Source organism: Pristiophorus japonicus, chromosome 2 (assembly GCF_044704955.1).
Source record: "Pristiophorus japonicus isolate sPriJap1 chromosome 2, sPriJap1.hap1, whole genome shotgun sequence".
Taxonomy (NCBI): Eukaryota; Metazoa; Chordata; class Chondrichthyes; family Pristiophoridae; genus Pristiophorus; species Pristiophorus japonicus.
The window spans coordinates 17,240,529-17,257,714 of NC_091978.1; the positions used below are offsets into that span (position 1 = coordinate 17,240,529).

General features: G+C 45.2%; 2 protein-coding genes and 1 pseudogene across 4 annotated transcripts in view; 2 read left to right on the plus strand and 1 right to left on the minus strand.

Moving 5' to 3' along the window:
* The window catches only part of LOC139236091 (INSYN2B protein-like), a 103,801-nt gene extending 89,624 nt beyond the window's left edge, over positions 1-14,177 (plus strand). The window contains exon 3 of the mRNA XM_070866797.1: positions 13,991-14,177. Coding sequence (XP_070722898.1) covers positions 13,991-14,177 — 187 coding nt within the window. The remainder of the gene's footprint in view (positions 1-13,990) is intronic.
* The window catches only part of LOC139236054 (dedicator of cytokinesis protein 2-like), a 1,544,097-nt gene that overhangs the window by 893,273 nt on the left and 633,638 nt on the right, over positions 1-17,186 (minus strand). The window lies entirely within an intron of this gene.
* Positions 510-680, plus strand: LOC139251574 (U2 spliceosomal RNA; annotated as a pseudogene).

Sequence of the window (17,186 nt, forward strand, 5' to 3'; positions counted from 1 at the left end):
GAGAGAGAAAGGAATAGAAAGTTATGCTGAAGATGAGTGGGAGGAGGCGCTTGTGGAGCAAAAACACCAACATAGACCTGTTGCAATTGCCTGTTTTTGTGCTGTAAATTCTGTGTAATGTAATTACCCGTGAGAAGGTGCTGATGGTCCATTTTCTTGAACCGCTGCAATCCATACAGTGAAGTTACCCCCACAGTGCTGTTAGGGAGGGAGTTCCACGATTTTGACTCAATAACAACAACTTTTATTTATATAACGCTTTTCATGTAGTAAAACATCCCAAGGCGCTTCACAAGAATGGTATAAGACAAAAATTTGATATCGAGACACATAACAAGAAATTATGGCAGGTGGCCAAAAGCTTGGTCAAAGAGGTAGGTTTTTAGGAACATCTTAAACGGGAAAAGAGAGGTAGCGAGGTGGAGAGGATATAGGGAGGGAGTTCCAGAGCTTAGGGCCCAGGCAACAGATGGCACAGCAACCGATGGTTGAGCGATTATAATCAGGGATGTGCTTCTCCGGCCTTTTGGCTAAGATCAAGTGTAGTATCTGTTCTTATCAGGAGGTGGGTGGGGTGGCTTGACCCATCCACCTCCACGGAGGTGTGTGGGGGACCTGACCCATCCACCTCCATGGCACGAACCTGGTATTGCAGTACTTCCAGGAACGGTGCAGTGGCTCTAGGCCTTTTGGCTAAGAGCATTGGCGCAGAGTGATCCTTGGCGTGTGCAAGGTGACCTCTGGCGTTTGTGATTTGACAAAGAATTGGAACGATTGGCTACGAATTTAAAAAAAAAAAAAAAAATTATAATCAGGGATGCTCAAGCAGGCAGAATTTGAGGAGCGCAGATATCTCGTGGGGTTGTGAGGCTGAAGGAGATTACAGAGATAGGGAAGTAAACAAGGACGAGAATTTTTAAATCGAGACATTACTTCACCGGGACCCAGTGTAGATGAGTGAGCACATGGGTGATGGGTGAGTGGGACTTGTTGTGAGTTAGGACACGGTTAACCGAGTTTTGGATGACCTCAAGTTTACGCAGGGGAGAATGTGGGAGGCCAGCCAGGGGCGCGTTGGAGTAGTCAAGTCTGGAGGTAACAAAGGCATGGATGTGGGTTTCAGCAGCAGATGAGCTGAGGCAAGGGCAGAGCCGGCAATGTTGGAGGTAGAAATTAGGAATTTTAGTTATGTGGTTGGGAGCTCATTTCAGGGTCAAATATGATACCAAGGTTGTAAACAGTCTGGTTCAGCCTCAGACAGATGTTAGCGAGAGGGATGGAGTCAGTGGCTAGGGAATGGAGTTTGTGGTGGGGACTGAAGACAATGGCTTTGGTCTTCCCAATATTTAATTGGACTCAGTGACAATGAGGAACGGCAATGTAGTTCCAAGTCAGGGTGGTGTGTAACTTGGAGGGGAGCGTGGAGGTGATGGTGTTCCCATGCACCTATTACTCTTGTCCTTCTAGGTGATGGAGGTCGCAAATTTGGGAGATGCTGCCGAAGAAGCCTTGGCGAGTTACTGCAGTGCATCTTGTAGATGGTACACATGGCAGACATGTTGCGCCGGTGGTGGAGGGAGTGAATGTTTAAGGTGGTGGAAGGGGTGCCGATCAAGCCGGCTGCTTTGTCCTAGATGCTGTCGAGCTTCTTGAGTGTGGTTGCAGCTGCACTCAGCCAGGCATGTGGAGAGTGTTCCATCACACTCCTGACTTGATAATAATTGAATGGACTGGTGCTGAGCCATAAAGCATTTACATCCAAAAACTTTGACCCCCATCTCTCCCTTCCCCCAGCTCGTGTTAATAAGCACTTCCTTCTTTTATAATGAGCAATAATCTAATGGAACATCTTTTGTTCATGCATTTCGATGCCCAAAATATGATTTAAATCTCAATTTCATATGTATAAAGAGATGTTCACATTGGAACGGAAGTGCGTTCAGTTTCCATTGATTAGTGGCTTTTGGCAACGGTGAATGTAATTTGCTGCTGGAATCCCATTGTGCGTGAGCCCAAATGTATTCCAAGCATGCCTCGGACATCAACTCTCTGCTGTAATTACCCACTATGAAGTCGCTTTTCCATATTGCAGATTGATCACAATTCTCATGCTGTTTTAATTGCACTAAAGGCAATTCAAGCAAAGTATTTTTTTACACTTGCTGCGGAATAACAGACGTCGAGGGAAGTCGAGGCCACATTGGGAGAGTGTGGAATGCTGATCACCAGCTAGCCGGCTCTTTGAATGGGCAATCATGAAACGTCTAACATGCATTCAGATGACAACGGAACAGTGCTCTTCTCATGTGTTTCTAAATCTCATGATATGGACCAATTCACCATTGCAGCTACGAACACTTGCAAATTGCACATTTTTAATGCAGAAAACATTTCAAAGGGATCTACGAGGTGAGAGTCAGTTGGAAGAGGTGACAGAAAGCTTAGTGGAACAGTTGAGTATCGAGAAAGTTTTAAAGTTGTGCTGGAGAATGGATGTTCTTACTTCTCCAAATAATAGGGTTCACGGCATTACAGGTTGGCAGATGTATGAAGCATACGTTAATAAGTATTATTGACAATAATTGAACATACACTTAACAGCTGCACTTACAGCAAAACCTGCGGAGAATCCAAACACGTAAACAGTGGAGTTTTCTGCTGATTATAATAACATAAGAAATAGAGCAGCAGGAGTAGGCCATTCTGCCGCTCGGACCTGCTCCGCCACTTAATAAGATCGTAGTTGATCTTTAACCTCAATTCCACCTTCCCGCCCAAACCCCACAACCCTCGAGTATTCTAAGCTCTCTCTCACAACAACTACTTTTTAACTTTTTTCCAACTCTCTTATGTTTTAGGATTGCCTAATCTTCCTGTCGTGTCCCAGTGACAATGACTTCAGTTTTTGCACACGCTGATGAAATCCTTCGGCTGACGACAGTTCATGAACTATCAATGGCCTTCCAATACTCCAGCTTTTGTATCACCCTGGGTAGTATTCCTTTCCCCAGATGTCATCTTCCAGGGTGACCATCGGATACAGCCATCAATAGAAACACCTTCAACTTTAGAGACACCTCACCACCATTGGTGTATTTGGACTTCCAGAAGGCATTTGACAAGGTGCCACATAAAAGGTTACTGCACAAGATAAAAGTTCACCGGGTTGGGGGTAATATATTAGCATGGATAGAGGATTGGCTAACTAACAGAAAACAGAGAGTGGGATAGAAATTCGGTATCGTCCGCTTCGAGGCATTGCCGGGGCGCAATCTTTAGCGCCGGGCCGTGTCTACTGCCTCAAGTGCGATATTGGGTTCTATCGCCCCAAGAGGAGAGTGGAGCGCTGAGAGAAGCGTTTCACCTTCCTCTTCAGGCGCGAATGGAGCGATAGCGTAGGAGGCCGACTCAATTGTTTGCCGCTAAGATGCCGGATTCCTAACGCCTGAAGATGGAAAGAAAATCCTGGTGAAAATTTCAATGAACCTCACCCACACTTCCCCACTACTGCAACATATAAATAGAAATTTCAGCGCGAACCTTGCATTCTGGACGATATCGCCCCAGGATCGTCGCTGGACCAACTGCTTTCCTCGGCCGGTCTCAGCGCCAGGCGCTGCCGTAGGCAGAAGAGTGAATTTTGCAAACACGTCACCGAGTGGGCGGGGCTAGCAGGCGCAGCGCAAACTGTCAGCGCCGCCGCTAAACCTTCGCTGAAGTTCGCGGCCGGAGCTGACAGCCCAGCGCTCGGGCGGGAGGTGTTTAGCGCCCCTTACACCCCTCTCTGGCGCTGATGGTGGTGCTAAACAACTGAATTTCTCCCCCTTAATGTCAAAGGAGGTAAGGAGTGGGAAACAAAGATTGAAAAGGATGTGATCTGTGCTGGGATTACGTAGATCTACTTGGATTGTGAGACAATTACTCGGGTGCCGAGGTTTAATGACTCATCTGGTGCATTGACTTCAAAATGCTCCTGATTCAAGTCTGTCCAACCCCATCACTGACGGAGCAAGCTCCTCTGTGCAATATTCATGGGTTGACAGAAAAATAAACCCTGCACATCATTGAGAACGGAAAACAGGCTTCTCTGGTCCCTTTTTAAAAAAAACTCTTATATTAGGATTATTAAATCACAGAAATATTAAAGTTAAAAATCCATGAAATCACTCCTGCCTACACATTTGGCTGAAATCAATTTTTAATTTCTTTTAATAACACCTAACCTCGTCTATCAGCTCTTTCAAATAATGTTCCAGCTATTTTCCACTTTATTGCGCATAAAAATAAATGAGATTACACAGGTTCCAGAGCTTTTGGCTGCAAGGCAAGCAGAATCTACACGGCTCAGAGACTGCAGGAATCGGCTTTTAATAAGCTGAGCGTTGCCCGCACTTGAGCTTTTATTCTCTTGCTTTAGGAATTTACAAAGATTTATTTATTGCCATTTATAGGGGAGAGGATTGTTTTCTGCCAACAGTAGCATTGAAATATGTTGATAATGAATGGTGAAGGAGACCGCTGATATCCATGGTAAAGCCCTAGTGATTGTCTGCCATGGTCAGTCAAACAGGATTGGCTGGATACTGTTTTCCCATGGTGCATCTGCATGGGAACCAAAGTCAAGGGCTTTCTGAGTGTGCAATTATGAGAATGAAAAACATTAACGCTTCAGTGACTGACTGGCCTGTTGGCGAGGAATCAGTCAGGAATCAGTCCAAGGGATGGGCCAAGATAGGAATTCTGAGACTGTTCACATCGAGGTTTCAGCAATCAGTTAAGAGTGATGGGATTCTGGTGGGGATGGCGGGGGGCGGGGGAGGCGGGCGGGGACAGTCAGTCAGATTGTGATTCCAGGGATCAGTCAGAATAGGAGTCCAGGTTTCAGGTGGGATGGGTTTAATGTAAAAAAAGAAAGACTTGAATTTGGTAGCGCCGTTCACAACCTCAGCATTTCCCAAAGTGGGATACAGCCAATCAAGAACGTAGGAACATAAGAAATAGGAGCAGGAGTAGGCCATTTGTCCCTCGAGCCTGCTCCGCCATTCAATAAGATCACGGCGGATCTGATCATGGACTCAGCTCCACTTCCCTGCCCACTCCCCATAACCCTTTACTCCCTTATCGCTCAAAAATCTGTCTATCTCTGCCTTAAATATATTCAATGACCCAGCCTCCACAGCTCTCTGGGGCAGAGAATTCCACAGATTTACAACCCTCTGAGAGAAGAAATTTTACCTCATCTCAGTTTTAAATGGGCAGCCCCTTATTCTAAGACTATGTCCCCTAGTTTTAGTTTCTCCTATGAGTGGAAATATCCTCTCTGCATCCACCTTGTCGAGCCCCCTCATTATCTTATCAGTTTCAAGAAGATCACCTCTCATTCTTCTGAACTCCAATGTGTATAGGCTCAACCTACCCGCGTAAGTCAACCCCCTCGTCTCCGGAATCAACCTCATGAACCTTCTCTGAACATCCTCCAATGCAAGTATATCCTTCCTTAAATATGGAGACCAAAACTGTACGCAGTACTCCAGGTGTGGTCTCCTAATCTCTGACCCCATAATGGCCTACCTTTAAAGTGTAGTCACTGTTCAGGGAGTCAGCAGGGAGGAACAGATATTGCAATGCGATTGGGTAAGTTTTATAAAAGTTTACAATTGAATGGATGGAAAATCCTGTATGCCGCATCCGAATTGTCGATATGACTTCCCAGCGTGGAAAGCTCTGTGTCAGGCGTGCAACTTTGTCAAATATATTCTGAAATAATTCAGCATCAACTAGGATATCGAATGTAGGCATCTCCCGAGTCTGTCTGAGACTTTACAAAGTATAACAAAGTATTTACAACACAGAAACAGGCCATTCGGCCCAACAAGTCCGTGCCGGTGTTTATGCTCCATACAAGCTTCCTCCCACCCTATTTCATCTCACCCCATCAACATATCCTTCTATTCCTTTCTCACTCGTGTGTATCTAGCTTCCCTTTGCATGCATCTCCGATATTCACCTCAACCACACCATGTGGTAGTGAGTTCCACATTCTCATCATTCTCTGGGGAAAGATGTTTCTTCTGATTTCCCTATTGGATTTATTAGTAACAATCTTATATTTATGGCCCCCATTTCAGGTCTCACTCACAAATGGAAACATCTTCTCTAATTCTGCCCTTTCAAACCCTTTCATAATCTTGAAGACCATGATCAGGTCACCTCTCAGCCTTTACTTTTCTAGAGAAAAGAGCCCCAGCATGTGCAATCTTTCCTGATAGGTACAACCTCGCAGTTATGGTATCATTCTAGTAAATATTATTTTGCACCTTCTCCTTCATATCTTTTTTTGTAAATGGAGATCAGAACTGTTCACGGAATCCTGGAAACCTACCTTCCCTCTCTCAGCCACCTTCCTGACCCCCAAATCTTGTGATTCCAGGTCTAAAATGCTTTGGGATTGTGGCAATGACGCAACAGTAAAGATGAAGTTCATCCACTCAGAGACGCCACAATGTTCTGAAGTGACTGGCTGAAGATGAGCTGGGGCCAGGTAGAGCCAGGAGGGTGAAGGTGAGGGGGTTGACTTATGAGGAAAGGTTGAGTAGGTAGGGCCTCTACTCATTCGAATTCAGAAGAATGAGAGGTGATCTTATCGAAATGTATAAGATTATGAGGGGGCTTGACAAGGTGGATGCAGAGAGGATGTTTCCACTGACAGGGGAGACTAGAACTAGGGAGCATAATCTTAGAATAAGGAGCCGCCCATTTAAAACTGAGATGAGGAGGAATTTCATCTCTCAGAGGGTTGTAAATCTGTGGAAATCGCTGCCTCAGAGAGCTGTGGAAGCTGGGTCATTGAATAAATTTAAGACAGAAATAGACAGTTTCTTAACCGATAAGGGAATAAGGGGTTATGGGGAACAGGCAGGGAAGTGGAGCTGAGTCCATGATTGGATCAGCCATGATCTTATTAAATGGTGGAGCAGGCTCGAGGGGCCGTATGGCCTACGCCTGCTTCTATTTCTTATATTCTTGTGTTGTTATTAAAACAACATTGGATGTTGGACGCTCTCCGTTTCTTGGTGCCTGAAGGTGGCCCATCTCATTTTCTGCTTAAAATTGAGTCAGGCAAAAAGATTTTTTTTTAAATGCTTTCCAATTATTTTGCAGATCCTGTATTTTCAGGGAGGGATAATACGTTAAAAAAAGATCCCACAGATAAATCAGGCAGAAAAAAGAGCAAACGCTTCCAAATGTGCAGTGAGTAAAATGCAATTCTGCATTTCACAAGCAAAACCTTGTCACCTGAAATCTATCTTGTCATCAATCTGATCATTCTTGTTTAGTAAAGTAGTGTAATTTGTTGAGAGAAAAAACCCCTTGATGCATGCAAGTAGCATAATGAGCATAATGGTATTTTTGTTTTTAACAAATCATTCTCGGGATGTGAGCGTCATTGGCAAGGCCGGCATTTATTGCCCATCTTTAGTTGTCCTGAGAATATGGTTGTGGGCCTTCTTCTCGAACCATAGCAGCCAATGCTTTGTAACAACTTTGATAAAATTGAATGGCTTGCGATGCCACTTCAGAGTCAACCACGCTGGTGCGGAACTGGAGTCACATGTAGGCCCAGACCAGATAAGGACAGGCAGGTTTCCTTCCCTAAAGGATGTCGGTGAACCAGTCAGGTATATACGGCTATCTAACAGCAACACGGTCACTTTTACTGATTTATTTCTCCAGTGACTTGAACACACAAAATAAATCTAGGCTGACACTCCAGTGTAGTGCTGAGGGAGTGTTAAACCGTTGTCCCTTCTGTCCTCTCAGGTGAACGTAAAATATCCCATGACATTATTTTGAAGAAGAGCAGGGGAGTTATCCATGGTATACTGGCCAATATTTATCCCTCAATCAACATAAAAACAGATTATTTGATCATTATCCCATTGCTGTTTGTGGGAGCTTGTTTGTGCACACATTGGCTGCCGCATTTCCTACATTACAACTGTGGCCACACTCCAAAAAGTACTTCACTGTAAAACGCTTTGAGACGACTGGCTGTTATGAAAGGCGCTATATAAATCCAAGTCTTTCTTTTTTTTCCAAAATTTTTAATTATACTGAATTCAAATTGTCAAACTACCATGGTGGGTTTTGCACTCATGTTCTGGGGATTATTAGTCTAGTTAACTTAAGCACTACACTACCATACCCAGTAAAGTGCATTGTTTTCAGAACAGCTACATGGTCATACTCCTGGACAAAATCTAGACAAAATCTAGACAACATCTCCAGATGAAAAAGGAAGAAAGACTTGCATTTTATACAGCACCTTTCACGACCACCGGATGTCCCAAAGTGCTTTATCGCCAATGATGTACTTTTTATTGAAGTGCAGTCACTGTTGTAATGTCAGAAAGACATTGAAAGAGTGGAAGCAGTGCATAGACCACCTACGAAGCCTGCCTCTGGTGTTAGGGGCTTGAGTTAGAAAGAAAGACTGGAGCGACTTGGGTTTTTCCGCCTGAAAAGGGGATGTATAAAGTAGTTAAGGGAACAGGAACAGGTAAATCTGGAATCATAGACTCGTAAAATCAAAGAATGATACAGCACAGAAGGGGGTGCGTCAGCCCATTGGCCTATCGTGTCTATGCCAGCTCTTTGGTAGAACTATCCAATTAGTCCCACTCCCCAAATATTACTTTAAATAAATTTTGAGAGTAAGACAAAGGACCACAGGTTCAAACTCGCAAAAAACAAATTTAGGAGCGATACGAGATAGTTCCTCACACAGTTGAGTGATCAGCACGTAGAATGGACGCCCGGACAGAGTATTGAAGGCAAAAGCCCTGGAATAGTTTAATTTTACATAGTATTACAAAGTATTAACAGAAGAGAAACAGGTCATTCAGCCCAACAGGTCCGTGCCGGTGTTTATGTTCCACATAAGTCTCCTCCCACCCTACTTCATCTCACTCTATCAGCATATCCTCCTGTTCCTTTCTCTCTCATGTGCTTATCTAGCTTCTCCTTCAATGCATCTATATTATTCGACTCAACCACTCCCTGTGTTAGCAAGTACTACATTCTAAACACTCTCTGGGTAAAGATGTTTCTCCTGAATTCCCTATTGGATTTATTAGTGACTATCTTATATTTATGGGCCCTAGATCTGGTCTCGCTCACAAGTGGAAACATTGGCCCCAAGTTTCCACATGATTTGCTCCTGATTTTTAGGAGCAACTGGTGTAGAACGGAGTATCTTAGAAATCGGAATTCTCCACATTTAGTTTTCTGCAGTTCTAGTCAGGTAGAACAGTTTCACTTTGGAACTAAATTTTGTTTTCAAAAGGGGGCGTGTCCGGCCACTGACGCCTGATTTGAAAGTTTCCACAGTGAAAACGTACTCCAAACTAACTTAGAATGGAGTAAGTGAAGATTTTTGTAGGCTTGAAAAAACCTTGTCTACACTTTAAAAAATCAGGCGCAGGTTACAAATTAGGCGTAGGGAACGAGGTGGGGGGGTGGGGTGGGGGGGGAAGGGAAGTCATTAAATTCTACAATCAATCCTTAGTTATACTTATACAAATATTATACAAATAAATCCAACCTGAATAAAAATTTATAAGCAAAGAAAAGATTAAATAAACCATGATCCTACCTGTGTGAAAGTGCTTCAGGCAGGCCTTTCAGGCAGCGGTGTGGCGTCAGTGTCTCGACGGCAGCGGCAGGCAGCAAGCAGCCTTCGAGCTGAGCTGCGGTGCTTGAGGCAGGCCTTCATTCCCCGCGAAGATGCAGCACCCGGACGGACGTGAGGCCATTCGGCCATGGGATCGCAGTGGCGTCAGTGGCTGGCCGGGAGCCAAAGAAAGAACAGCAGCAGCCTTCGAGCTGTGAGGGGGACTGACTGAGGCCATTTGGACAGGGAGAGGCAGCCACATCGACATCTTTGTATTTAAATTTGCAGAATGGGTGCTGCATTGTCAACACCACATATTATGCAATGGTTTGCTTCCTCATGCAAGAAATTCTTTGTTCTTGGTGGAAGTTGATCCATTGCAAAGTTGAATTGGCACTTTTATTTCTCCAAACACACAGTCCTTAATTTGCAGGCACCGGTTCTGCAAGTTTAGCAGTGAAAAGCTGAACTCACTGATTTCAGCAGGTGATTTATTCAGCAGTGCTGCTAAAAGCACTCCCTCACACACAGAAACATCAAGAAAATTAAAATGCAAGCCTTTGCAGGAGTCCAAGAAACAAATCTTCACTTTTTCTGCAGTACTTTTAAAAATGGCCGAGTGCCAATGTTTACTTCAGACTGCGCGTGCGCGAACTCTCCAATGCGCACGCGCAGGGTTGCCGGCACCAAGAAGCCTCATTTCAATTGTACCCGCCCCCTCCTACTTACAAAATCGGCGCGAGTGGTAGGCTCCGCCCCCTGTGCGCTGCGCCAAGCAGACAGCGAGAATACCGCGTTTTTTTTCCGGCGCCGTTTTCGGCGCGAAAAACAGGCGCCCGGCTCTGAGGTGCGCCTTTTTCGCCGCGTGTGGAAACTTGGGGCCACTGTCTCTATGTCTACTCGACCAAACCCTTTCATAATCTTGAAAGCCTCTGTCAGGTCACCCCTCGGTCTTCCCTTTTCTTACGAAAAGAGCCCCAGCCTGTTCAATCTCTCAGTTATGGTTAAATTCTAGTAAATGTTTTTTGCACCTTCTCCAGTGCGTCTATATCTTTTGTTACTTCTAGACTTGACTATGGCAATGTACTCCTGGCTGGCCTCCCACATTATACCCTACGTAAACTAGAGGCGATCCAAAACTCGGCTGCCCGTGTCCTAACTCGCACCAGGTCTCGCTCACCCATCACCCCCTGTGCTCGCTGACCTACATTGGCTCCCGGTTAAGCAACGCCTCAATTTCAAAACCCTCCTCCGTGTTTTCAAATCCCTCCATGGCCTCGCCCCTCCCTATCTCTGTAATCTTCTTCAGCCTCACAACCGCCCCCCCCCCGAGATGTCTGCACTCCTCTAATTCTGCCCTCTTGAGCATTCCTGATTATAATCGCTCAATCATTGGCGGCCATGCCGTCTGTTGCCTGGGCTCTAAGCTTCGGAATTCCCTGCCTAAACCTCTCTACTTCTCTCCTCCTTTACGACGCTCCTTAAAGCCTACCTGTTCAACCAAGCTTTTGGTCACCTGTCCTAATTTCTCCTCACGTGGCTCGGTGTCAATTTTTTTTTGTCTTATAACACTCCTGTGAAGCGTCTTGGGATGGTTTACAACATTAAAGGCGCTATATAAATACAAGTTGTTGTTGTTGTTGAGTGACATCTGAAAGAGTTCCCTCATACCTCAGAGAGTTGTCTCAAATTTGCAAGTTCCCCTCTTGCAACCTGACACCAGCCCGTCTCCTCAAGACCAATTTTCCGGATGGGAAATAGAGAAAGTATCTTCTTGAAAGATCTGAGAGTCGGATGACATGTGGGAAAATCCCGAATTGTGCCAAAGTAGTTTACAAAAAATGTGCGAGACAAACGGAACAGATAATGAAGCTATAGATTCTGACACCCACTAAATATAGTGTACATAGGATCACAAAGATGCGCTATCATGTCGGTGTAGGAGTTTGATTTTAATCACCCTTAAGCATACCAGTGATGGACTTATCGAGTAATGTAGTGTCTTGTCAAATGGGTACTTGTCATTTGTTTGTGAGAGCCTGTGGCCGATTGTGATGATAAGTTTCAGTAAAGCCTGTTGAATTTGAAAAGAAAAATCTGATTTTATTCATTAGCTCACATGTAAAGCCATGATCAGCAAGTGAGCTAACTGGTGTACCAGACAAGCAGTCTTTGGGATGCATGTCCTCACTTAGGACTCAATTTTCCCCAGTATTTGCGCTTTTTGGGGCAGGCTGCTTTTGCTGGCCTAATTTAAAAATCCCCAGTTTCCCCAAACAATTTGCACCAGTGTAACTCAGTTATGAATTTTTTAAGTCAGTTTTTTTTTCAGCCAAAGTGGCCGTAACCAGCCACCTACGCCACTTCTGACCATTTCGGGAAGTTTGGCCAGCTGAGAGTTACTCCAGTTCTGATTAGACCAGCGTATGTGGCCTCTGCAGAACAACCTTCCCTAGAGTTAAGGAAATCAGCGTAGGTAAGGAAATCGGCGCAGCAGATGCCCGGATACACTGAAAGAATTGAAAAACACATAGCAGTAACTTACCTCCAACCCCGCGGATTTTCGGGTCTTCTGCGCTCGATTTTTTGCCCCGGAGCGGCAGTAATGGAGGCGGTTAGGTCTTCTGGCAGGGCGGTCATCCTCCAGCGCCCCGCAGGGATCCTTGGGTCTGGTTTTGTGGCGGCGCTGAGCAGCACCGCCCGGAAGAGCTGCGCCGGTGTGCAACGCCCCTGGTTGTGACACAGGCGCGAGTTTTGACTTCCGCCCGACCCGCAGTGAACACCTGGGAAAAAGAGCAGTCCCACGATACCAACTGCAGAGAGTTAAGTAATGGACTCCTAAGGCAAGTGTGATTGTTTTTTCTTTTAACTGTTTTTGTGATTTATGTTGTGGTGGCGTGGGCAATGTTTTGGGAATGTTTTTATGGGCTGGCGGGGGGGCGGAGGGGGGGGGGATTTAGTTTTTATTTTCTCCCCAGACATCTCACAGAGCGCTCTCGGCCTGGCTCTTTAGCTCAGGAGTCTCCCATGCTAGAGCCCAAGAGATGTGTACAATGCCTCCCTTAGCGTTGCGCCCCCTGTCTCAGGGCCCAGCTGCCCAATTTTACTTCGTGAGGCGCAAACTGTTCCCAGCCGCAAACTTTACCGCCCCTCAGCAATACTACCCTGAAATCATCAAGGCCGAAAATGCAGCCCTAATTACCATTCTCCTCTACTCAAACTAAAGGGTGTTTTTTTCCCCATTATTTCCTCGGTTATATCACACTTGGGCATCTAAATTTTGGCCAAACTTACTCGAGATTTTACTTCCTCCGCTCCACCATCAATGTGTTTTCTCCTTCCCTGCCACTCTTTGGGACATAGATTAACCAGCACCTAACCTAAGTAACTATTCTTCCCATGTGAGCTGGACAGTGAGGGGTGGTGGGCTATTGAACTCAATTTGGTTCTCCACTTACCCACTGCCCAGAAGCAGACACTTTCCCAGCAGAAGTAGCAACCAGGAAGTAAAACCCTGGTAGATTCTTTGAATATAACAGGACCAGTTTATCAAGCTGTTAAAAATGCATACAGGAATCTTGGCTTTATAAATAGAGGCATAGAGTACAAAATCAAGGAAGTTATGCTTAACCTTTATGAATCACTGACTATGCTTCAGCTGGAGTATTGCGGCCAATTTTGGGCACCAAACTTTAGGAAGGATGTCAAGGCCTTGGAGAAGATGCAGAGGAGATTTAATAGAATGGTATCAGGGATGTGGGACTTCAGTTATGTGGAGAAACTAGAGAAGCTGAGGTTGTTCTCCTTAGAGCAGAGAAGTTTAAAGGGAAATGTGATAGAGGTGTTCAAAATTATGAGGGGTTTTGATCGAGTAGATAGGGAGAAACGGTTTCCAGTGGCAGGAGGGCCGGTAACCAGAGGACACAGATTTAAGACAATTGGCAAAAGAACCAGAGGGAGATGTGGAGAATATTTTTCACACAGCGAGTTGTTGTGATCTGGAATGCGTTGCTTGAAAGGGCGGTGGAAGCAGATTCAATAGTAACTTTCAAAAGGGAATTGGATAAATACTTGAAAAGGAAAAATGTGCAGGGGTGTGGGGAAAGAGCGGGGGAGTGAGACTAATTGGATCACGCTTTCAATGATCCAGCACAGGCACAATGGGCCGAAGGGACTCCTTCTGTGCTGGAAGATTCTACGGAGAGCCACTGACATCCACGGAACCATGTCAAGACCTTCCAGAGAACAGAGAAGAGGAGAAAATAGGTGCAGAGAGAAAAAAAAAACATAACTTTCCTTTTTTTCTTTTGCTTACAGTGTGGAACACGATTTCAGGCAGCAAGAGGGCAGATTTCACAGAGTCCTGAGCTCCATGGAAACAGACGCAGGTCAAAGTTCAGAGCAACCTGGCACACCTAACAAGCAGGAGGAATCGCCAATACCACGGCAGCCTGCCAGGACAGAACCAAAAAAATCGAAAAGGAAATGCTTTTGGTTCTTATGAACTCTGGAACTTGCCATTTACAGACTGAATTCGCGGGGAGGGCGGGAAGGGAAGAGTCAACGCAGAAGACAACTTCCCCGTCTCTCATTCTGACCACTCCCTGTTTCAGGACTTCTCGTACGAGTGCAGAAGCCATGTGTTTCCATGAGATGACTGTTTCCTGAACACCAGCTTTTTGTATTTTTAGAACTATTGCCACAATGGAGAAAACACCAATGCAAAAAAAGTATTCCACATATTTACAGGGTGTAATTTAAGAATGCTATATTTCAAAAATTAAATCTAATTGTTTAAAATTGCTACTAAATATATCTATATCTAGAGTCAGGGAGAGGTATAGGGGGAAAATATGAGAAAGATTATCAAGTGTGCTTTTGGATCAAAATAAAGATCATTTAGATCCATGAGGAACAACGATTAGAAGTGTACAAGTTCTAGTTAGATCTGTGGGCTACTTCTCCATGGGGGAGGGGAGGGGAGGGCTAATTTTTTAAACGGATTTAATCAACAGGATTGGGAATTTAACCGCGGAGGTTAACGGACCCGATCTGCAACCCGCACATTTTTCCCTTGTGCAAAGGATTGGAAAATTTACCCCACAGTGTCTCTTTTTTTTTTTAAGAAGCTGGGCTGAAAAGCCAAGGCCCTGTAGTGCAGGCCACTACCAAGGTTAAAGAGCCTAAGATGAAGTAAGTCAAGAGAGAGTGTTTGGTCAAACTATTGCTGTGGGGTTCAAATGACTCCACCCCTGCATTAATATTTCCATCTAGCCCATTTGGCAAACCCACTCGCGCCAAAGTCCTCAGCGGGCAGTTTTAAGAAATGTTAACCGATGCATTAACCGTCACGCTAAATGGAGCTCACTGGGGGTGTTTCAATCCCCACATCTATTGGGGAAACTCTGGGACCCCCACGCCCCCCCGCTCACCCGCCATGGAATGACTTTGAATATGCAAGGTGCTAGTCCATGTGGGTGGTGACCATGACTCCCTGTCATGATGAATTCCCTATTTCGGCCATTAAGGGACCAGGCACCCAATTGGGGGCAAGGTGCTTCCTCGTGCGGCAGAGGAAGGGAGGAGAAACTGGAGGGTAAGTCACTGCAGAGGTAGCCTTCGGTTGCACCACCCAGCAACTCACTGTAAGGCATCTTGGAATCAGTCATCCTTTTTATTGATTCAATTTGGATCCAAGGAATCAATGTTCTGAACTTTCAAGATTCTACCGAGCCATTGCCAATACCACTCTTTGTTGGGCATAATGAACTGGAAATAGTGCGTATTGGTTGGTTTTCCTTTTTACCTCATCCATCTCCTCCTCCTCCTCCTCTGAGGAAGGAACTCCACAGTGTGAGGCCCTCCTTTAAGAATCTCAGCTGCGATTCAGGTGAGCTTAGTTGGCAGTAAGGCCGGAAGGATGTCCAGTGAATCACCTTCTAGGAACTCTGGAATGTGTAGAGGTGAGAGGAGGCTATTCATTTCCGATCAGATTGCTACTTCCCTCCGAGCATCTCCAGGCTTTTAAAAAACCCAGCTTGGGGGTCATCTAACCACTGTACCTTGACCTGGTCTTCTCTCCGACTTGTGGCGGTGTCCGACAAAATGGGCTCCCGGCCTTCACTTAAACCTTCTCTGAAGAAACAGGGCGGCGAGCAGAATCTTTATGTTAAACTGTGAGTCTCTAGGGCTATCTGCAGCAGAATACTCATTAAAAACTCATCTTATTACAAGCTTCTTGTTTTAAGACTTTACTCCTGCTCTCAGTGTCGCTTCCTCCCCCCCTCCCTTCTCGCCATTCCCCCCACCAATTAACTAAGCCTCATGGCTTTGTAATCAAGTTGATGACAGAAAACATTCTATCCTCTTCCGTTCTCGCGAGATTATCCCCCTCTGTAAAATCATTGGAATTACCATGGCAGAATGGTGTTTAAAAGGTGGATGGTGTTGTTCAATGTGTGTGGAAGACTTAAGTGTCGACACACGGGTAAAAGAAAGAAAGAGAGTATCAATGGAGAAGCACTACCACTTCATGTAATTTATCTAGATTTTCAAAAGACCTTCGATAAGGTACGCCATAATAGACTGATGAACAAGGTCAGAGAATGTGGAGTCAGGGGCAAGTAGCAGAATGGATCGCTAACTGGCTTCAAGACAGAAAGCAGAGAGTAGGGGTAAAGGGTAGCTGTTCACAATGGCAGAAGGTGGGTGGTGGTGTTCCACAAGGATTAGTGCTGGGACCACTGTTGTTCACAATTTATATTAATGATTCAGACTTTGGAATCAAAAACACAATTTCTAAATTTGCGGATGGCACCAAATTGGGGGATAGTCAACACCGAGGAGGACTGCAACAAATTACAGGAGGACATTAATAAACTTGCAGATTGGGCATATAATTGGCAAATGAAGTTCAACACAGATAAATGTGAGGTATTACATTTTGGTAGGAAGAATAGGGAGGTCACTTATTACTTGGAAGGCGAGAGTCTAGGTGGGGTAAAGGAACAAAGGGATCTGGGAGTATAAATACACAAATCACCAAACGTGATGGCACAGGTTAGCAAGGCCATAAAAAAGCAAGGAGCATGAAGAGGCCAGGCGCAGGCAGCGGAAGGTGTGCGCAGCAAACCAGCCCCACTGACCCCTGCCCTCGATGAATGTCTGTCCCACCTGTAACAGGGTCTGTGGCTCCCGTATCGGACTGTTCAGCCATCAAAGAACTCACTTAGGGAGTGGAAGCAAGTCCTCCTCAATTCCGAGGGACTGCCTATGATGATGAGAAAAGCAAACCAAGCAGTAGGGTTTATTTCTAGAGGTAGAGAATTGAAAAGTAGAGAAGTTATGCTAAACCTGTATCGAACCTTGGTTAGTCCACACTTGGAATACTGTGTACAGTTCTGGTCACCATATTATAAAAAGGATATAGAGGCACTGGAGAGGGTGCAGTGAAGATTTACAAAGATGATACCATAAATGTGAGGGTATATATCTCAGGAAAGGATGAACAGGC